The 22,923-nt window shown below is 41.4% G+C and overlaps 2 protein-coding genes across 2 annotated transcripts; both read left to right on the top strand.

Annotated features, from left to right (window-relative positions):
• Positions 1–1,169: 1,169 nt before the first annotated feature.
• On the top strand, positions 1,170–14,093 carry LOC118565810 (E3 ubiquitin/ISG15 ligase TRIM25-like). Its single transcript, XM_036146827.1, has 3 exons — positions 1,170–1,652; positions 11,487–12,016; positions 14,084–14,093. Exons 1-3 carry the CDS (start codon positions 1,170–1,172, stop codon positions 14,091–14,093), a joined length of 1,023 nt encoding a protein of 340 aa, XP_036002720.1.
• Positions 14,094–18,817: 4,724 nt separating this feature from the next.
• Positions 18,818–21,220, top strand: LOC118565771 (tripartite motif-containing protein 16-like). Its single transcript, XM_036146738.1, is given in 1 exon segment — positions 18,818–21,220. A coding segment is annotated over 1 exon segment (1,650 nt). The 5' UTR covers positions 18,818–18,840; the 3' UTR covers positions 20,491–21,220.
• Positions 21,221–22,923: the final 1,703 nt, after the last annotated feature.

Genomic DNA, 22,923 nt, shown 5'->3' with positions numbered 1-22,923 from the left:
ACATCACCATGGCAACGTTATCTCGGCCGGCGGCCGTCTTGACCGTGTTGCATGATGGGAGTTGGTGGCCATTTTGACCACATTGTATCATGGGAAATGCAGTCCGTCACATCTGAACTGGCATTACAGTGTGATCCAGAAAAGAAGCTCTGATGTGAAGCAGCAGATCAGATCCCAGCAGGAAACTGAAGTGAGTCGAGTCAAAGAGCTTCAGGAGAAGCTGGAGCAGGAGATCACTGAGCTGAAGAGGAAAGACGCTGAGCTGAAGCAGCTCTCAGACACAGAGGATCACAACCAGTTTCTCCTCAACTATCTCTCACTGTCAGCACTCAGTGAGTCTACACATTCATCCAAAACATGGGCATAGTTGCTCCCTCTGTATTTACTTTTTATGCCAACCTAAAGAAGGAGAGAACTATCAAACACAACTTTGATGCAGGATGTTCTTCAGGTTGTAAAGAGGCGTCTATAGAATTTATTTCGTTACATGTATGTTTATTAGTTTTCTATCTTGACAATTTCTCTGAAAGGGCATGGCCTTCCTTTTTTACAACCCCAGCCTCTTGTGTTGCAGGCTGGTATCTATCTAACATTTCCTGACACATGAAGATCAAAAGACATCTGTCTTACTTGAGTGATATGTTTTCTGGTCTTTTGCATTTTGAAGGCTGACTGGTTCTGAGAATAATGGAAATGAAAGGCTGGATTCATCTACATGTTTCAGTGTAAAATTAGATCAACAGGATCTGTTGACAGGGTCAACAGGACCCTCATCTTGAAACTGCAGGAGTTGCATGTGTGACACATGGAGTTCTGTTGTACTGGTAAATATTTACACCCAGATAAAAACAGAATGTTTGAATAGTTTTTAATAGCAACTGTGCAGATTGTGTTCTCTAGTAAGATCAAACTGGGAATAAATCATGTAGCACTTCAAACTGAGTTAAGCGGCCTTTTTAAACTCAGCCAGCTGTAGAAGCACATTGAAGGTTTGGAGACTGTGTTTAGTTTAAGGGGCTTCCTTGTTCCGCCCCACTCTGGTTTGCAAGACTATTGATGGGTGGAACCAGAGACACTCCCAGCAGTAACCTGATATTTACACCTGGAGTCAAACCAGTTTCTGTTTCACAGAGGAGAAAATCACAGAGTTGTCATTACTGAGAGCTGGAATGGAGCAGAAAGAATTACAACTATACCTAAATATGTCGTGTTCCATCTGTCTGGACCTACTGAAGGATCCGGTGACTATTCCCTGTGGACACAGCTACTGTATGGACTGCATTAAAGAACACTGGAATGAAGAGGATCAGACAAGAATCCCCAGCTGCCCTCAGTGCAGGAAAGAGTTCATACCGAGGCCTGTTCTGGAGAAAAACATCACATTAGCTACTTTAGTGGAGGATTTAAAGAAAACTGGACTCCAAGCTGCTCCAGCTGAGTTCTGCTGTGCTGGACCTGAAGATGTGGCCTGTGATGTCTGCACTGGGAGGAAGATGAAAGCTTCTAAGTCTTGTCTGGTCTGTTTGGCCTCTTATTGTGAGAAACACCTCCAACCTCACCATGATGTTCCTGGACTGAAGAAACACACGCTGGTGAACCCCTCCAAGAACCTGCAGCAGTACATTTGCTCTCGTCATGATGAGGTGATGAAGATCTTCTGTCGTACTGATCAGCAGTGTATCTGTTATCTCTGCACTATGGATGAACATAAAGGCCATGAAACAGTCTCACTTGCAGCAGAAAGGACTGAGAAGCAGAAGGAGCTCCAGGTGAGACGACAGCAAATCCAGCAGAGAATCCAGGACCAAGAGAAAGATGTGAAGCTGCTTCAACAGGAGGTGGAGGCCATCGATGTATCTGCTGATAAAGCAGTGGAGGACAGTGAGAAGATCTTCACTGAGATGATCCATCTCATCCAGAAAAGAAGCTCTGATGTGAAGCAGCAGATCAGATCCAAGCAGGAAACTGAAGTGAGTCGAGTCAAAGAGCTTCAGGAGAAGCTGGAGCAGGAGATCACTGAGCTGAAGAGGAAAGACGCTGAGCTGGAGCAGCTCTCAGACACAGAGGATCACAGCCAGTTTCTCCTCAGCTACCCCTCACTGTCAGCACTCAGTGAGTCTACACACTCATCCAGCATCAATATCCGCCCTCTGAGATACTTTGAAGATGTTACAGCAGCTGTGTCAGAGCTCAGGGACATAATACAGGACATTATGAGAGACACGTGGACAAACATCTCACTGACAGTCACTAAAGTGGACGTTTTATTGTCAGAACCAGGGCCAAAAAGCAGAGATGACCTCCTGACATATTACCAACAAATCACTCTGGATCCAAATACAACAAACAGATTTCTGTTATTATCTGAGGAGAACAGAAAAGTAACGAGGATGAACCAACAACAGCCTTATCCTTATCACCGAGACAGATTCACTGATTATAATCAGGTCCTTAGTAGAGAGAGTCTGACTGGATGTTGTTACTGGGACGTGGAGAAGGGAGGAGGAAGAATTGATGTAGCAGTTTCATACAAGAACATCAGCAGAGCAGGAGGATTAGATGAATGCAGGTTTGGATTCAATGACAAATCTTGGTCATTATTTTGTTACAGAGACAGTTACGCATTTTATCACAACAACATAAAAACTTCAGTATCAGGTCCATTTTCCTCCAGAATAGGAGTGTACCTGGATCACAGAGCAGGTATTCTGTCTTTCTACAGCGTCTCTGAAACCATGACTCTCCTCCACAGAGTCCAGACCACATTCACTCAGCCTCTATATGCTGGAGTTTGTGTTTATTATGTTGGATCCTCTGCCAAATTCTAATCAATTCTTGTCAAGTCGGATCCATGGGCAGCTGCCTTTCTTTTCTTTTTTTCTCCTTTTTTTCCCTTTTTTTCTTTTTGCTCTTTTTTTCCTTTTGGTGCACCGTACTTTGCTTTATTTTTTGTTTTATTGTAGTTCACTGCCACATTTATAAAGGTTCCAGGAAAAATCCAATGAATATCATAGCTACAACTCATATGGACTTATCTCTTTCTTTTCTGACATCTGTTGTTGACTTTCTGGACATTTTGACCAAGGAGGCTCACAAGATAGTGAGGCCCTGGCAGAGAGGGAAGCTCTCCAGTGAGCTTGTGCACCGGATTATGCACAGTGCTCCCTGGAAGTTTCCTCTGCCCTGACTTTGCAACATAGTGGACGAGCTGATCTTGCTGCTGTACAGGAACATAGACTTTTTTTCCTCGTGTGCTTTATGCTTTAAGGAAACATGGTTGTGTCAACCATCATGGGACTCTTTGCTACAGCTTTGTTGTTTCACACTCTTCAGAGAAGACAGACACATGAATCTTTCCAGTAAAACAAAGAGAGGTGGAATCAGTTTTCACCTCAAATCTGGCTCATGATAAGATGTTACAGGAGCTCCAGGTGAGTGGACAGCTGTAGAAAAAAAAGAAACAATGTTATGTAAAAACTTAAAGAGAATTGTTGTTCTGTTACAACAGCATAATGTTGATGTACATAATCAACATCATGCTTAATGTACTGCATAATTTACTGTGTTTGATAGGTAATATGAGCATTTTATGGTCACAGTGATTTAGGTCACTTTGACCAATAAGAAAGCTGTTAGGATAACTGTTAAACATATCTGTGAAATTGTTGGATAACTGTCACCTTTATGCCACACATGGTACCAAGAATGTTTGTCAAAACATTTCATGCTATCAAGAATGATTTATCAAAATGTATCACAGACACAACCATTGTTTAGAATCCTCTCTGTCTATATGTGTTTGCATATCATCCTTTGAGAGACCAAGACAATTCTGATGGGTTGTGTAACTTGTATATGAGTGTTATGCACAAATAAACGGTCTGTCCGATGAGATGGAAAAAGCCTGGAGTTCTACTTGAATCGTTTTCTATAACGCACTAACAGGAACAGATTTTAGTTCATGCCTGCTTTCTCTCTGCCCACATTGTGGTGCCGAAACACGGGATATGACTGAGAGGGGTTGAGAAAGAAAAGGCAAAACTCACCTGCATAAGGTCAGAGCATTCCTTGATCCCTGGGCATTCGAACGGGACAAAGGGATGCAGCTGGACAGGTTCAAGAAAAACACTGCAAAGTATCCCTGTGTCCCCCTGTGCACCTGGTTCTTGGCTGTGCTTGGAAATTTTACAGCTGTTTACCGGAGGGCTCTGACCAGAGTCGAGGAAGGGGTTCATAACTCGGGCTTAACGGCTGTTGTCCAGCCCATCTCTGGTTGGGAGGTCCCAAAAGGGGGAAAAGATGACATAAAATGTTATTTCTTCTTTGGGGGCCAAGCAGCTTTTGGCTTATCTCCCAAAAAAAATCTAAGTAATTATTCAGAGCTCCCCATTGTTTGTGCAAATGTGTTGTTGGAATTCTAAACAATAACTGACTTCCTAGATTTAAGAATAAGGAAAAGGTGGAGTGATGAAGTTCCAGCACTTTTATTGAGAAACAGAGCAGAGATCTCATAGATGGAAAGTAACCGCACCCCACAGTCCGGCCGCCAGCCTGTTTGCCCCTTTTCTGTCTCTCCTCTGTCTCTCAGCTCCCCCAATACCCGACAGTGGCCTTGGCGTGAGACGAAACAGAGACAGTCATATCCCAGGCAATCATCATCCTGCATAATAGCTATGCAGCATTGCCGTGCTCACATGTCCGAGTGGCGTGAGGCCATAGTGACTTCAGAATAATATTTCCATAACATTCCACCTCTTTGATCACAGAGACAATGCTTTAGCTATATGATCACTCCTAAAAGGTGCCGTGCTGGAACTCTTAGTGATGATCAAAATGAAGGCTTCATAGAGTTTTAACACACAAGATCAAAGGTTTTGCATATATCTACAATTTAGGTTTCAACTAATTGAGTTAGGCCTTTTTTAGCTTCCTACGCGCACATTATTTCAATTTACACTAGACTAGGGTACAATAAGAATGTTCAGTAACCATCTACTCTACCTCCACCCTGAAAAACCTCCTACTTGGCCCTCCTCTCTCAACTCCATGGACAAACATCCATCACTTCCACACCTTACAAATCCAGGAGTACCAGTAGGGGGCATCACAAGGCCTCACCCTCAGGGAAAACCTGCTCTCGGCCAATCTGACCAAGAAGACCCTGTATTGAATCTGAAAATTATCCTTACTAAGTATTTTTAGGATCTGTGGTGCCAATCAGATACTGGTTTTCCCTATATCAAAGCAAAAGATTGCATAAACCGTAGGACTTGGTGTGTGTCCGAAGCAGACAGTTTCCATTCTTTATCTTAAAACCATATTGATCAACATAATGCAACATCACAGTGTAGTTGTCATAACACAGAAAATCAAACAGGATCATGTAAGTCAGTGGAAAAGAGCAGTTGAAAAAACAGTAACACAATACTAAAAAATTTCAGAAGAAATTTAAGAAGGCGCCTGCCTCGTGGTGCATACCATACTGTCAGAAATGCCAACAGGAAGTAACACTGCGAATTTCAGGTTCCTACGGTCTTCACAGCCCCCGCAGCGGCCGTTGAAAGGTGCCATGTTAGGTCAATGGAGCATGTCCCTAGGAGCCTCTGGCTAGCAGCGTTGTCATGGAGACTCCCTCACTGTTGCAGCCCTCTGTCTTGATTATCATTACTTTTATCATGTGAGGTACTGAGGTGAATGTGTGATTTTGTGTCTTTGGAGCATTTCTGCAGCATGTAGCAGAGACAAATAGGGGTCAAAAATAGATGTTTGACACCTCATAAAATAGACATGCTTTATCTGACATGGGCCAGATTTGTTGTGCAGCTTTCCCTCTAAAGGAAGTACAAACTCTGTCAAGCAGAAGTTTGTACAAGCTTCCTAGAGCTACCTCCGGTTAGCAACATGCTAACCATTAGCCGCTAACATGGTTGTGTTTGGTATCAGCGGGTGAGTGTACTCTGTTAGTTTGGTCCAAATCCTGTACTGGGAGGTGCCTCAAAAAGGGGTGCCAATACTTAATGTCACCAAACGTGACCAAAGTTCATGGGTCAGACTGGCCTCCTTTAGCAACTCAACCTCACCACATCTTGGCCCAGAACTCAACATTTTACCAAAATGGTGTGTAGTGCCATTTCCCACTGGTGGGTGGTGCTGTATTGGCCAATTGGGTCGTCTCTGGGCCTCATGCCAGGTCCTGTTGAAGTCCAAGGCCCAATAGGAAAGCATGCGAAATCAAAAAAGGGACAGAAAAGTGACACATGCCTGATAATCACTGTAAAATTTTATAAAGTTAAGAGGAAGTGATTGTGCGAATTTCAAATTCCTACATTCATCATATCCACTGCAGTGGGCGTCCAAAGTTGCCATTCTATCCCAATGGAGCCTGTCCCTGACCTGTAGTAACCTCTGGCCAGCAGAGCTCTGTTGTCATGGAAACTCACTCACGCCTGCAGCTGGCCAGTCTACTGAAGTGCAGACACTTTGATCAGACTATGTCCCATTGGATTATAATGGAGAACATTGCCTTGCACAACACTTCATATCTCCTGATCCGTAAATGGCTATCGGTTTTTGCTGGAAATATTTTAATAAAGGCGTAAGAAATTATGATATAAAGGGGAGTTTTAATGAATATTAAAAAATCCTTTAAAAAGGGCCCTAAACAAATGGCTGTAGCTGAAAAAGTATAAGAGATATCAAAATAATTCTTTCACCGTATCAGCAGGCTTTTGAGGACTATGGTGCACATTTTTATGTTTGTACAAAAATCGGTGTAGGCACAGCGACGATGTAAAAAAGTGGATGATGTGGAAGGATGCAGCTCCAAAGCGTTTTCAGGATTTTGCACATTCGCTACTCCCGAACAAATTCTTCCTGCAGCAAAACTGTAACAGTTATCCACAAAATTCATTTTTTGTGAGTGCCAAAAGGGTCGAGACATTCATGTGTGAAAGTCTCATGCCTGTAGATTAAACTGTTTAGGAGTAGCGACGATGCGAAAACCTGTGATGTTTTCGATTTTCAGATGTAATTTTTCTAAAGCGCTCCATAGGAAATGGATGGGGAGGGTTTCAGGATTGTGGTGGTCTGAGGTGATTTGCGAAAAATCTATAAATCCTACACCAATGAGGCTTACATTTCCTAAATCCAGACAAAAATACCTACGTTTTGATGTATAACTTATCTATGTAGAGTGAAAATTGAGCGAGTAGGCTGAAGTTGTTCGGAGTTTTGAAATCTTTGAAAATGCCAGAGTGGGCCACTCTGCCGGTTGGATAATTCCGTCATTGACTTTCATTATAAACAATGATTTCGCTGATTTTTGGACATGAGCTTTGAGGAGTACTTGTGAAGACATGATAACAGATATCCACATCCCGTTTTCACTTCTTAGTAGTTCACAGATATATCTACAAACTGGAAGTTAAACAGTGTTCGTAGGTGAAAGTATGATGATACAGTACAGCTTTGAAAATGGTCATTTTGAGGCTTTTTTTCTACCCGACTCCATTCATTCCTATGGGGTTTTTTGGGGTGGTTTTTCGCTAATTTTGTCGCCATGGTAACTCGAAACCCCAATAAAAGTAATAGCACACATCTCGAAATCGAGCCGCACATTTTGATGCCTATATTGTGGGGGTGCACGCTACGGTTCAGGCCACATTAATTGTGACGGAATAATAATAAAGAATTCGCACGGCACTGCCTCCTCATTGCAAATGCTATGGCAGGCGCCTAATAAAGAGTCCGTTTAGAGGTGAATAGCAATAGGTGCCTCCATGTAAATGCATGGGGAGCCACTGCCTCCCCATGCATTTGCTATGGCAGGCGCCTAATAAAGAGTCCCAACATCAAGAACGCAAAGTAAAGAAAGCCTCCAGGCCATTCAGTGCACGTGGCAGACATGAATAGAATTGCGCATAAGTGGTCAGCTTAGGGTTCTCAGGCAACCCCACTTCACTTCAGATTAAGAAATCAGAGTTCTCTGGCTTCTTCATCCCCAGTTTACGTCAGTCCTTCTCTTGATCCTCTGCTTGTAGGCTGGATGGCAATGTGTGTGTTCACTTCTGTATTTGGCAGTGAGCATTTTATTTTGCATTTCTCCCCTATAAAACACTCAGTGAAGATGGTTGGCAAACACGAGCCTTTGTTTTTGTCCAGAAACAGAAACAAAAGTGTAACTAGTGTTCTTATCAAGCTCCCCTTCATGTGTCATTCATTCAAAAACTCCTTCAAACAGGTTCACATCCAAATATTCTTGTTCACAATCATTTAGCTCTCAGCTTAAAAACCCTGCAATGTAATCATTAAATCCTGCATGACCCATCTTAAAGAAGTAATCTTAAAGTTCAAATGTATTTGCAGTAGGTTTTCTCTGTAATTCTTAAACAGAATTCATCCAATGTGTGTCTTACCTTACCTGACAGTTGAAAGTTCTCTGCAACATGATCATCTTATTCATTTCATGCTGGTTCTACTCTGTACTGTGGCAAGGTTCACCTTATCTCATTCAACACACAGTCAGTCTCAACAAAGAATTGTACTAAAACTTTTCAGAAACCCCTTGCTGAATCAGCTCTAAAATACTTTACATGTGTTCTTAATACCTAAACACTAAACCTCTATGCTCGTAAAAGGTGCACCACTCTGTAGATTTCCAGAATTTCATTGCATTTTAATCAGAACCATTCCTATATATCATTTGTCTTATTTTGAAAAGCTCAGCTGAGGAAAAGGAGGTTTTTGCATGCCCAAGGGCATACCAAGTCGTAAAGGTTGATGTTCAGGAAGGTTGTCCTTCTGAAAAGAAGGTCTGATGTGAAGCAGCAGATCAGAAGTCGTAAAGGTTGATATTCAGTTGATATTCAGGATGTGGCAACAAATCTTGATTTGTTGCCACATCCTTTTTGTGTCTGTCAGGTTGCACCTAAACATGTAATCAGGTTTAGTAACCTGATTGATCTCACCTGTTCTGTAACCGAAAACGCTGAGTATCAAAGAGTGGGGTACAACTACTCAAAGTAGTTGCTTTCTACTCAGGGTAGGTCGACGGTTCTTTCTGAAACGGGGCTCAGTTAAAGTGTAGTGACCACAAACTCGTCAGTTTGACCTGTCACTCTATGAAGTAATCTGAGAATACCCTTACTGGTCTCTTAAAGTAAGCAAAACAAGCTCCAATCCCATGCTGATGTCACCCTTAGCCTTTAAAATGTCAGCGTTATTTTGACTCTGAAGTGTTTCCTGACCGGCCTGTGAATGCGAACATGACAAAGCATCTCTTATGTGAAGGGTCCTATTTCTTAAATTCAAGAGTACAGCAAAAAGGATTAATCCGGAAGCAACCAGACTTCAGTTTTTTCTGAAAAAGTTTTGACACCTATCAAGGAGTCTTTGTCAATTCTGGTGGCTTGCACAGAGCAATCGGTAGTTGCGCAAGTGTTCACCAAAAGCTTTTAGAATGATTTAAAATAAATAAATGATTAGTCCTAACTTTGTTTAACGTGTTAAACTCTGAAATCTATCTGCATATGACTCAATGTCATTTTTCAACATTGATGTCAACTGTATGTCTGTGTAGCAAATTCCTCGTTGTGGAAAACACTACTTAGCATTAAAGCGTTTTCTGATTTTGATGCGTGCAGTATGGATCCTGATGCTGTATTTCACCTACTTTTAGTAGGAAACAGTGGTGGAGGGGTGGTTCACTGGAGGAAGGATGGACACATAAGTGAATGGAGGGACCGAGTTGTGACCCAGAAGACAGATCCAGGAGGGATCAAGCATGGGAGTGGTAGGAAGACTTCACTTCAAGAATATCAGGTAGCAGTAAACAGGAGAAAAAGAGAGTACAGCAAACAGCAAGGGTGCTTCTTCCTGAGAGGGAAATAAGCAAAGGATCATGAGGGCTATGGAGCTAGAGCAAGAGGCCTGATTACCACTGTTGGTGTAATAACTATTGCGATAAAGCCAGGATTTGTGAGGTATACAATGGGATAGCTCGCTTTCCAGCCACAGCCATCCTCCACACTTTTCTGCAGAGTTAGAATCATGTTTGGGACACTCAGGCCCTTTTTTATTTAGAAAGTTAAGAACTGGTCAACTGGATGTGATTTTAATAAAAAAATTATTAACTGTAGTTGTGACCTGTGACCACAAGATGTCGCTCTTTGCTACAGTTCTCTAGAAGTGAGCTTTCACAGCTTTATTTTACCTCAACCACCAACATCAGCCATGTCCAATGAGGGTAATTTAAAAGGGACCATGTACAATTGAAATATAAATGTTACCATTTGATTCATTGTACCAGAGTTAGCCAAAGGCTAATTTGCATCTGCTGTCTCTTTGGTAGGGCACAATTCATATTAACTCCATGCCACATTCATCAGATAAAAACAGCAAACATACAGAAGCAGTTCAATATGAAACTCACCCATTACCCGTAAACAATCCTACAATATCAGTTCATTCAAAGAATCATTCATACGTACACAAACCCAGTACCATGGACAGAGAAATAAATTGTTACAATGTTGAGAGATTTTTAGTATTGTTTTAGCTAATTTTCAAGTTCTTTATAGAAGTCCAGGTTTTTATATCATCAGGAAGCCTGTTCCAATGTTTTGTGGTCTTTACTGAGAACACAGATGTTGAGGAGCGACAGGGTATGTTACAGTCATTTAGAGAAGCTACTTTTAAGAAATGTCACTGCACAATATGAAATACTAGTATCTGGTGTTAGCAGTAAATTAAACATAATTTTTGCTCTTATCAAATGTATACTTAAAACAGTTTAGAATACTTCATGTTTCCTTTGGACAGGTAAGGACAGAAAAGGATTACAACACACTTTCTGGGGAAACAAATCTGTCTGATGACATATGCTCTTCCTGCTTGTAGAAATGTCATTCCAGTTTATCTGCATATTTATAGGGGAGGGCTGTAACTTAGAACTAAAGAGTCAGGGTTGTCTGCTTCATATGTGTTCATTGCTGAGAGTTAAAATGGAGCAGAGAGGAGCCCAGCTGGACCAAGAAAAATACTCCTGTTCCGTCTGTTTGGATCTGCTAAAGAATCCGGTGACTATTCCCTGTGGACACAGCTATTGTATGAACTGCATTAAAGACTACTGGGATGGAGAGGATCAGAAGAGAATCTACAAATGCCCTCAGTGCAGGAAAGCATTTACGCCAAGGCCTGTGCTGGAGAAAAATATCATATTGGCTGAGCTGCTTGAAGATCTGAATAAGACTGGACTCCAAGCTTCTCCAGCTGATCTCTGCTATGCTGGACCTGAAGATGTGGCCTGTGATGTCTGTAGTGAAAGGAAGATGAAAGCTGTCAAGTCCTGTCTGGTCTGCTTGGCTTCTTATTGTGAGAAACACCTCCAGCCTCACTATAATGCTCCTCCATTAAAGAAGCACAAGCTGGTGGATCCCTCCAAGAACCTCCATGAGAACATCTGCTCCCATCATAATAAGGTAACAGAGATCTTCTGTCGTACTGATCAGCAGTGTATATGTTATCTCTGCACTATGGATGAACATAAAGGCCATGAAACAGTCCCAGCTGCAGCAGAAAGGGCTGAGAAGCAGAAGGAGCTTCAGGTGAGACGACAACAAATCCAGCAGAGAATCCAGGATCAAGAGAAAGATGTGAAGCTGCTTCAACAGGAGGTGGAGGCCATCAATGTCTCTGCTGATAAAACAGTGGAAGACAGTGAGAAGATCTTCACTGAGATGATCTGTCTCCTCCTGAAAAGAAGGTCTAATGTGAAGCAGCAGATCAGATCCCAGCAGGAAACTGAAGTGAGTCGAGTCAAAGAGCTTCAGGAGAAGCTGGAGCAGGAGATCCCGGAGCTGAAGAGCAAAGACGCTGAGCTGAAGCAGCTCTCAGTCACAGAGGATCACAATCAGTTTCTCCTCAACTACCCCTCACTGTCAGCACTCAGTGAGTCTACACATTCAACCACCATCAATATTCGTCCTCTGAGATACTTTGAAGATGTGACAGCAGCTGTGTCAGAGCTCAGAGAGAAACTACAGGACATTCTGAGAGACAAAGGGACAAACAATTCACAGAGAGTCACTGAGGAGGAGGCTCTACTGTCAGAACCAGAACCAGAGACCAGAGCTGGATTCATAAAATGTTCACAAGAAATCACTCTGGATCTAAATACAGCAAACAGGCATCTGTTATTTTCTGACGGGAACAGAAAAGTAACAAGACACAAACGAAAACAGCTTTATCCTGATCATCCAGACAGATTCACTGATAGGCCTCAGGTTCTGAGTAGAGAGAGTCTGACTGGACGTTGTTACTGGGAGGTGGACAAGAAAGGGGAAGGAGTTGTTGTAGCAGTTTCATACAAGAATATCAGCAGAGCAGGACGGTCAAAGGAAAGTTTATTTGGAGGCAATGACAAATCTTGGTCATTATATCGTGATTCTAAATGTTACATATTTTGTCATAGCTACATGCAAACTCCACTATCAGGTCCAGTTTCCTCCAGAATAGGAGTGTACCTGGATCACAGAGCAGGTATTCTGTGTTTCTACAGCATCTCTAAAACCATGACTCTCCTCCACCGAGTCCAGACCACGTTTACTCAACCTCTACATGCTGGAGTTTATGTTGATGGTATTGGATCCTCTGCTGAGTTTGTTAAACTGAAATAGTCAGAACCGATCCGAGGTCCGGTTGGTTAAAATGTGCATTATAGTTTTAGTTTCTTTAGTCTCCATCATTGTTGCTAAGAGCTCATTGTATTCATTTCTTGCTGCTCAGAGATCAGCCGTCTTTATGGAGCTACTTTATCCTCTTGTTTGTTATTTTGTTGATGTTGGAGGGTTTTTGCCACCACCTGCTCTCTTTTGATCACATTTATGGACACAAATGTTGTCCTTAGGATTTTATAGTTTACGTTTTTCTTTTGTGCAGACAAGTGTTCACATTCTTAAAATGTATTATTATATCCAACAGTCTGTGGCTGTAAATGTTTTGTTTATTGGAAACTTTCAAAAACACTGTACAAGTTCTTAAAATCACTTCAGGATTTGATTGTAATGTGATCTTAGTTTTTATTCCTTCATTTAACAATTGGTTATCGGCTTTATGATTTCTATCAGTGATTATTTTCTGATTTTTTATTTCTGCTCCTAGTTTCAAAGACATCAGTATTTTTAGATGTTATATTTTTTTCATGTATCATTTTTCATCTCAGTATTTCTTATTTCTGTTTTGTCTTTGCTGTAAATCAGTTTTTTTACACAGCATTTTTTACACAGTGAAGGCAACACTAAGTGCTTTGTAAATAAATATTGATTGAACAACAAAGTTTTGTGCATCATGAAGCCAGTTTACTTATCTCTGTAAAGCACCAGGGTATGGGAGCTGCACATCAAAGGAAAGAAAGGATTTAGCAGTGTGGTAAGGTCAGCACAGGGGATTGTGGATATAGGCACGATTTATGCTACTTGAGTCCAGAAAAGGGCCAGATCTATTGCTACACATGATATCTACTCGGACAATGTGCTGTTAGACCCGCGTCATTCAGATTCAATAAAAAATTAAAGCTGAGTTTGTGCAAATTATCCTGCTGGTCATTGGACCCACCCTTGAGTGACATCGGCCAAACAGGACAGAGTAATTTGATTGGTCAATTTCTGGTCCAAGACTGGTCCGAGTTCCAGCCTGGAGTCCTTTTGCGAGGGGTTCATGTCTTCCCTGTGCTCGTGTGGATTTTGGGTACTCTGGCTTCTTCCTAAAGTCCACAAACATGTTAGATTAGCGGTTCAATATTGGTAACCCTTCCTGTGACACTACAAGGATGAGCAGGTAAAGACAGCAGCTGGATGATCTACTGAATCCCCAGACCAGTAAAAATCTAAAGCAACGTCAGACTATGCACAGACTTTAGTAGATTCCCATTAGTTACATGTTCAAAACTCATGTTGAAATTGAACGGCTCCAGCTCGCACTCATTTATTTCCTCGTACTAGATCTGCGCTGGGAGTTTTGAAAAGACATCATCAAAGACGTAACAGAGAGATGAGTCACACCAACGGTTTATCTCTTGCTGTTTCAGGTATTTTTAGTGCTTGTCTGGACTTGTGCTGAAATGCACAGCCAAATGTATACCAATAGTTTCCATTTTAGTTTAGCTCTTTGTCATATGATTCACTTTACAAATGCTGTTAAAAAAAATTGTTTCTATGTAAACAGTGAAAGAAAATCTGGTGCTTTAACTCTTAGCCATGTATTCCTTTAACTCAAAGTCACATGTGGGGTACCCCAAGTTTCAATCCTGGGACCCCTTCTATTCTATATCTATTCTCCCATTAGCTGAGGTTCTTAAAAACAAGATTAGTTACCATAACTATGCAGACGATACACAGCTTTACATTACAATGACATCAGGTCACTCTGAACCCATCCATGTACTGAATGGATGCTTAGAACAAATCAATACATAGATGTGCCAAAACTTTCTCCAGCTGAACAGAAACTAAACTAAAGTTATTACCTTTGGACCTAAAGAGGAATGAACTAGAGTCAGTACGCAGCTTCAATTAATACAACTACAAACCAGTGATCAGGACCAAAATCTGGGTGTAGTGATGGACTCAGACCTGAACATTGAAGGACACATAAAGACAATTCCAAAAACTGCCTTCTACCACCTGAAGAACATTTCCAGGATTTAAGCACTGATGTCCCAACAAGATCTAGAGAGACTCATCCATAAGTTTGTCTTTAGTTGCATTGATTACTGCAACAATGCCTTTACAGGTCTGTCCAAAAAAATCCATCAGACAACTGCAGCTGATTCAGAATGCTGCTGCTCAGGTCCTTACTAAAACCAAGAAAATGGAGCACATTGACCCGGTTCGAACTCCTCACACTGACTCCCTGTAGCTCAGAGAATAGACTTTAAAATACTTCTGTTAGTTTATTAATCACTAAACGGTTTAGCATGAATTTTTTATACTTAGGGTCAGTTCTCTGCCAAACATGCCTCAATCCCTCCCAGAGACAAGCTTCTGATGGAATTGAACTTTGAATGAACTGTCTTGTCCAACTAGCCCAGTGACTTTTTGCTGTTCCAGATCATGGTTGATGAACCTTTGGCAAATCCGAAAACGGAGAATCTGATCTCCATTATCAGATTTGAGGGGGTTGTTGTGCAATCAAGCTGTGAGGAAAGATCAGAGTGAGTTGTAAGCAAAGGAATCTGAGACTTTTACAGGCACCAAAGAACCCCCTCAGCAGGGTGCTGTTGCTATGAAGCCAGGCTACACCAGTCTTATCTTCCTCTTTGCCTGTGGACCCTCGAGGAGAGAGTCCGTGCTGGGTAGACCAGGCACCAATTTAGGCCGCACGTGGCTAAAAGACTGACAAGTATCTACAGGGTGTACCAGGCTGAGTATAGACTGCTTTCCGGGAAACTAACATCCATCCATCCATTTTCCAAACCGCTTAATACCTCATGGGGTCGCAGGGGGTGCTGGTGCCTATCTCCAGCGTTCACTGGGCGAGAGGCGGGGTTCACCTGGACAGGTCGCCAGTCTGTCGCAGGGCAACACAGAGACAAACAGGACAAACAACCTTTCACGCACACACTCACACCTAAGGACAATTTGGAGAAGCCAATTAACCTAACAGTCATGTTTTTGGACTGTGGGAGGAAGGGAAACTAACATCCTAATCAAATCAGTGGTGGTCCGGCTAAGCTGTGCAGGAGAAAACTGACCTGGGAGCTGAGCCACTATCCTGCATGAGTGCAGAGACCCCTTGCTGTGGTCCCTGATTCCAAATGTTGCAGCCCTGCAGTGCTGAGTTTCCTAGGGCCTAGGACCCAGGGCCACCTTCTAACAGCCGCATAGCAGCCTGCTGATATAACCAGCTTTCCTTTGGAGTAACTCACTGGGGACTGGACCTCCGTCGCCACGACCAGAGACCACGGGAGAAGTTTGGCAGAGAAATAAACAGGGAAAGTTTAGAATGGTTTACTTAATGGGTTTTGACTTTGTTTTGAAGCTTGGCTGAGTTAACAGGCTTAGCTCCCGCTAGCTTCTTTGAAACCAAGCTATGCTGATGTGGATTGAGTGTGTTTTTTTTACGGTTATGATAAACTTTATTTCCATAAGTATTTTACACACCGTTGGGATATTAATGTTTGTGTTTTCCAGTCTGCTCATTAAGACCAGAATAGAGCTTAAGGTATTTTAACATTTGCGGCGAATGTCCGCTAGCAAAATGCTATTAGCTTTCCGTGCTACAAGCATTCTGGCTACCACGCAACTTCGGTTTGTTTTAAAAATAAGGTTTGTTTCGTTTCGCTCTGTCATCGTTCGATAGTGCTAGTCGTATTATTACCGCATTGATATGGAACATTAATGTCGATTTAATGGTATTTTGTATAACTTTACAATTAAGTGGTTTAACGACCGATCACTAGTGACCCCTAGCTTCCAAGAGGAATAATCACATTGATAAATAAAGTGGCCTAAAGATTTTACCAAGCCAATCATTCTTTAAAATGTTATTTTTTTAAATAATGTTTTGTTTAACTCAGGATTTGCATTGTGAATGGGTTCAAACACATACCAAATGTTGTTCTAAATTAGTTAAGTTTCACTTGCCTAGTAGAGAGGATTTGTTGATTGAAATGTAGTGTTAATTCAGATAAACAGCATTCTATAGTGATGTTCTCTGCATGCTATTTTATTTCTGTTAATAAATTCTTGAACTTGAAGAGAAGTTGTCACTCGTTTATTCTATATGTGTGCAGAGTTTGCTATTAAAAGAATGCCAGTGGTGGAATCATTCTTTTCGACTACTGTATCAGCTGTTTGGTATGATATTCACCAGACGATACCTAACAGACCAAGAGTTATTTATTAAATATTAAATAACTTAAGACAGTGTGTAATAGCACAACAGTCTTTTGACATGATTCATACACAATCAGATCGCCTTGATGTCAGAAAAATAGAGGCTATGTACCACCAAGTGAGAGTGCCTCCTGAGGACAGTACCTGCGATTCCTCTGGTGACCAAAGTAAGAAACCTGGGATTGTTCTTGCTCTTCCAAGTAAATGATGAGCAGTTATCAGTTTTACAAAATCATAGTTTTCCATATCCGCTGAGACTGTTACAGACCAGTGGATCTTAAGGTTCCTTCGGGTTTACATCCAGTCTTAATCTAGTTGGGTGGTTCTAACATGTTTTTTGTAACCCCCCCCCCCCCCCTCCCCCTTTGAAGAATAAAACAATACCAGTGGAAACATACAACTTGACAGTATATGTAGGGTAATATGTAGGGTCTGATGCTGTAATGCTAGAAAAAAAATCTCCATTACAATTGGAGAGGGTGTATTGAGGGTGTAGTAAAACCTAAAAAGAAACAATAAATACAGTAAATACATATATTTATTTCTATAGCAATACTCTTTCTACATTGGTTTAACATCTTTTGGGTGATGCCTCTCTCCTTTTCCAAACACCTTTGTGTAATGAAAATACATTTTAATCAAAGGGGTGTGCATAATTTTGGGTTTGTACATTTGTAGGAAAAATTAATCTTTGTCCCTCCCTCCCCTCCCCAGGCAGTTCTTACAGAGTAATGATACATGAAAAAGTTTCGGTTTGTAGATTTATGAAAGCTATAAATCACTATCAGCCCACACACCCCTTCATGACACCAGGTTTCTTGACTTTTTACTTAAGTAACATGTTCAGTGGCAGAAAACAGGTGAAGAAGCAGCAGAGAGGTGAGTCAGACTACAATCAACTGATTCAGCTCTCTGGTTGCCTCGGGTCCTTCTAACATACCTGCCCGTACAAGTGGGAAGCTTGCTCCAGAGGTTATTCGTTTTGTTCTACTTTTGCAGACATAACTGGTGTTTTATTTAAAAACGGAGTGGGAGGGAAAACTGCCTTATTTACCTTTAATTTAAGTGACCCAGAGGAACTCATAAATTATTAAGATGGACACCAGTAAAGCATGCTTCCTCCCTTCGGCTGTTATAGCTGATGATGATGGAACCATATATGTTCCCTGCAGCAGAGCGTTGTTCAGAAATCAAACTAGCAGCCATTACTGAGCGGCAAGATGGTTTAGAGAAGGGTCCTGCCACATTGACGAGATTTACGTCTCATACATTTATAAAGTTCACTTCGGTGAGGAATAATTTGAAATTATTACTCTGATCATCCAGGCAATTAAGCAAGTTTATTCATAACATACTTTTTCAGTAACAAGAGGATTCAAAGTGCCATCAGTGACTGTTTCTGTACAATGCCATGGGAAGTAGAGGTGAAGAGGTGCTGCAGCTCCTCCTGGTGGTAGCTCTTAAAATTATTTAGTTGGGGGGGGGGGTCAATGAATAAAACTAAAATGATTAACCTAATGTTGTTTATGATTGTTTCAAAACTTCATTTTTATACATTTTTTTAGATGTATTTTTCTTATGTATGTTTTTTTCTTTTGTATTTGACTTTAACTTTTGTATTTGACCTCAACCTCAACTATAAGCAAAATATATATAGAAAGTTTGCAGTTTCTGTTCTCTAGTTAGATCCAACTAGGAACAAAAGATGTAGTCTTTAAAGCTGACTTGAGCGTCCATTGTAAAACCACCTAGTTGTAATAATATTTTGAAAAAAAAGCAGACCGTGTTCAGGGCTTCCATATTCCCTCCCCCTCTGGTTTGCAAGCGTAATGATGGGCGGAACCAGTGACGTTCACAGCAGTAACCTGATATATAAACCTGAACTCAAACCACTTTCTGTTGTATGGAAGAGGAACTCACAACGCTGTTGTTGTTACTGACAGCTGAAATGGAGCAAAGAAGAGTTCAACTAGACCAAGCTAACTTCTCCTGTTCCATCTGTTTGGATCTACTGAAGGATCCGGTGACTATTCCCTGTGGACACAGCTACTGTATGAACTGCATTAAAGAACACTGGGATGGAGAGGATCAGAGGAGAACCCACAGCTGCCCTCAGTGCAGGGAGACACTGAGACGAAAGCCTGTCCTCAAAAGAAACATCACATTAGCTGCTTTAGTGGACGATCTGAAGAACACTGAACTCAAAGCTGCTCCAGCTGGACCTGAAGATGTGGCCTGTGACGTCTGCACTGGGAGGAAGAGGAAAGCTGTCAAGTCCTGTTTGTTCTGCCCTGCTTCCTACTGCAGGGATCACCTCCAGCCTCACTATGATGCTCCACCATTGAAGAAGCACAAGCTGGTGGATCCATGCAAGAACCTCCAGCAGAACATCTGCTCTCGTCATGATGAGGTGATGAAGATCTTCTGTCGTACTGATCAGCAGTGTATCTGTTATCTCTGCTTAATGGATAAACATAAAGGCCACGACACAGTCCCAGCTGCAGCAGAAAGGGACTGAGAAGCAGAAGGAAGCTCCAGGTGAGTCGACAAACAATCCAGAAGAGGAATCCAGGACCAAGAGAAAGATGTGAAGCTGCTTCAACAGGAGGTGGAGGCCATCAATGTCTCTGCTGATAAAACAGTGGAGGACAGTGAGAAGATCTTCACTGAGATGATCCGTCTCATCCAGAAAATAAGATCTGATGTGAAGCAGCAGATCAGATCCCAGCAGGAAACTGAAGTGAGTCGAGTCAAAGAGCTTCAGGAGAAGCTGGAGCAGAAGATCACTGAGCTGAAGAGGAAAGACGCTGAGCTGAAGCAGCTCTCAGACACAGAGGATCACAACCAGTTTCTCCTCAACTACCCCTCACTGTCAGCACTCAGTGAGTCTACACACTCACCCAGCATCAATATTCGTCCTCTGAGATACTTTGAGGATGTGACAGCAGCTGTGTCAGAGCTCAGGGAGAAACTACAGGACATCCTGAGAGAGACATGGACAAACAATTCACTGACAGTCACTCAACTGAAAGAGCCAAAGACCAGAGCTGAGTTCTTAAGTTGTTCACAAACAATCACTCTGGATCCAAACACAGCAAACAAATACATCTTGCTATCGAATAGGAACAGAAAAGGGACATTAATGGATCAAGTACAAGTTTATCCATATCATCCAGACAGATTTTCTCGATGGTGGCAAGTCATGAGTAGAAAGAGTCTGACTGGACGTTGTTACTGGGAGGTGGAGTGGAGAGGGGAAGAAGTTTATTTAGCAGTTGCATACAAGGATATCAGCAGAGCAGGAACCTCAGGAGACTGTGTATTTGGATTCAATAGCATATCGTGGGCTTTACTTTGTGAAGAGGATTCCTACACTTTTCTGCACAATGGCATAAAAACTCCAGTATCAGGTCCAGTTTCCTCCAGAGTAGGAGTGTACCTGGATCACAGTGCAGGTATTCTGTCTTTCTACAGCATCTCTGACACCATGACTCTCCTCCACAGAGTCCAGACCATCTTCACTCAGCCTCTACATGCTGGACTTTGGCTTTCAGATGATGGAGACTCTGCCCAGTTCATCAAACTGAGGCGGAATTGATTTGAGGTCCAGTTGGTTTTAGCTTCAGCTGGAAGTAGTGATAAGAAACTAATGGCCAAAACCAAAGCCTGCTGCATTTTTCTTATTACAAGCTGTAGCGTTTGGCAAATTGTAGCAGACATATTTATTCCTACAGAGTTGTCAGCATAAAACCATGAAAAATGGAAAACAGTGAGGTGTTCCTGTTCACGTTAGGTTTACACGAAAAGCCAGTCTTAGAGAAATGTGGATTTTTTTAAGTACAATGAAAGTGAAAGTGCCCCGTCTGATCATTAGTACTCCGTTAAAATATGTTTATTTTAGAAATGTAATGAAACTGTTTATATGTAATACCTGCATTAACATCAAATGCCAAAAACATCGCTAAAAAATATTGCATGTTATATTCTGGTACGCAATGCTATTCTCCACATACCTTCTAAGCACTTTATATTCACTGTTAGTTCCCACAAACAGCAGGTAGAGGGAAGTCCCAGAGTCCCCGGCCGCCGAGGCAACTGGGAATTCCCACTCCAACCAGGCACACCTTTAAACGGAGCTCTGCTGCTCCAACAGCTCTGAAACCAGATTCAAATGGGCTTGTGAAAAAGCCTGGGACTTTCCACTTGTTTTGTAGTTAACTAGTAACAAAAGCATCCAAGGGAGGAACACTGATGTCTGTGGAACTTTTTTATGTTTGTTTGGATGCATGGCCTTGTATAGCCATTTTATTAAAAATACCTTGATATGTGACTGGTCTGATTCTCTTAGTTTAGGAAGTTTTTGAAGAGACCCAAAGTTATAGTGGCTGACCCACCATCAGCCACTTCAACTTTGAAACCGTTAACCTGAAAGAGGTGTTTCTCTTTTTGACTTAAACTACTACTCGGTCAGTGATGGTATGATCCATACTATGAAAATGCAGTTTTAAAAAGTATTCTTTTTCAGCCTTGATATGATAACGCACCAGGAACACTGGCTGAACGTTAGTCAGTGCCTAATGACAACAGAATGAGGGGATTTCTTTGTGAACTATTTTCGAATCAGAAGACGGCTGGTCAACAATGACTGGCTGACAGAAACAGAAACAGAAACAGAAACCAGTATGTCACAATGTTTTTAATCACCGTAAGCTATATTTTTTATTCACAACCCAGCATTTTGCAGCCATCTTTGTGCCTTTGAGCTCCAGCCTTAGCGACCAGAACTGAGCTCATCCACGATGTTTGCTTTTGTTGAGCTCTTCACGTTGGCTTTGCATTATAGCGTTCAGAGGTTAGGTCTTATTAAACATATCCGTATAATTGATAATAGGCTAATTATTTTTATGTAAACTACTAATACTAATATAGATATTGAATTACAACTGAAGAGTTGATATTTTAATTCTAAGAATTATATATTTTACTCTTATCTGTAAAGCATGTGATTAATTAATTTGACTTCTTGATTCATAGATTTAATCATCCCGTTAATGAAGCTCCTCCGGTCCATAAATGTTGGAAAGCAGACCCTGCTTTGTCGGACCAAAGGTTAAGCAGATGGAAATTATAATTACCATGATTAGTCTCTACATCGTTTTTTTTCTTGTCGCAATTTGACACAATTTTGCCAAATAGGCCAAAACTGTTCCAAATATTATATACATGTTGTAAAAAGGTATCTCTTCAAATACATTTGTTAGGCTCTCTTCCGCAGTAAGAAACCTATTTTTAGTGCTACACTGCCAGACAGGAAAGGTTAAAAAAAACAATGAAAGTTCTGATTTCCATTTTAAGACTCCTTCTGCATATGACGTAGGCTTTGGTGATGACATGTACACTGTGTATCATCAAAATGTACTATTGTTCTCGGCATATATTAAATTAAATGAAAATAAAACAAACTGAATTATGTCCTTTTATTTCAAAATAGGGGGAATTTAATTTAAAAGCAATCACAATAAAAACCGATTAAAAAAAATGTGTAATTAACAACTATTGAAAACAAAATAACCTGGTGAAACAACCCTAAAACAGGAGTTTGAAGTATAAACAAGCATCTTTGTTCTGTTGAGGGGGCGGGGCTCAGGTGAATCCAGTTTGCATAAGGTGATTTGTGGAAATCCCAAGGCTTTTTGAAGAAACTGGGGATTTCAGAAGCCCAACACGCATTAAGATACAAATTTACCTTTTTAATTTCACTTTCCTGGGCCTTCACATTTACAGGAGACAGGTCTTGGCTGCAAGTAGGACTTTTAGGATTTCCCCAATTTTGCTAAAGGGGCGGGGCTGTGTGCAGAAAAGCAAGGTACTCCACTACGTTGGAGTTTGACCAGCAATGGGCCAGGTCTTATATATATTAGGATGCTATTCGTGGACTTTACCTTAGCCTTAAACAGTGTGATCCCAGACATACTGGTTCTGAAGCTCCACAGCCTGGGATTATCTCCGCCATACTGCTCCTGGATCAGTG

The sequence above is a fragment of the Fundulus heteroclitus genome, chromosome 14 (genome assembly GCF_011125445.2).
Source record: "Fundulus heteroclitus isolate FHET01 chromosome 14, MU-UCD_Fhet_4.1, whole genome shotgun sequence".
NCBI lineage: Eukaryota > Metazoa > Chordata > Actinopteri > Cyprinodontiformes > Fundulidae > Fundulus > Fundulus heteroclitus.
Note: the sequence above shows the minus strand (reverse complement) of the source record. Positions and strands in the feature narration are given on the sequence as shown.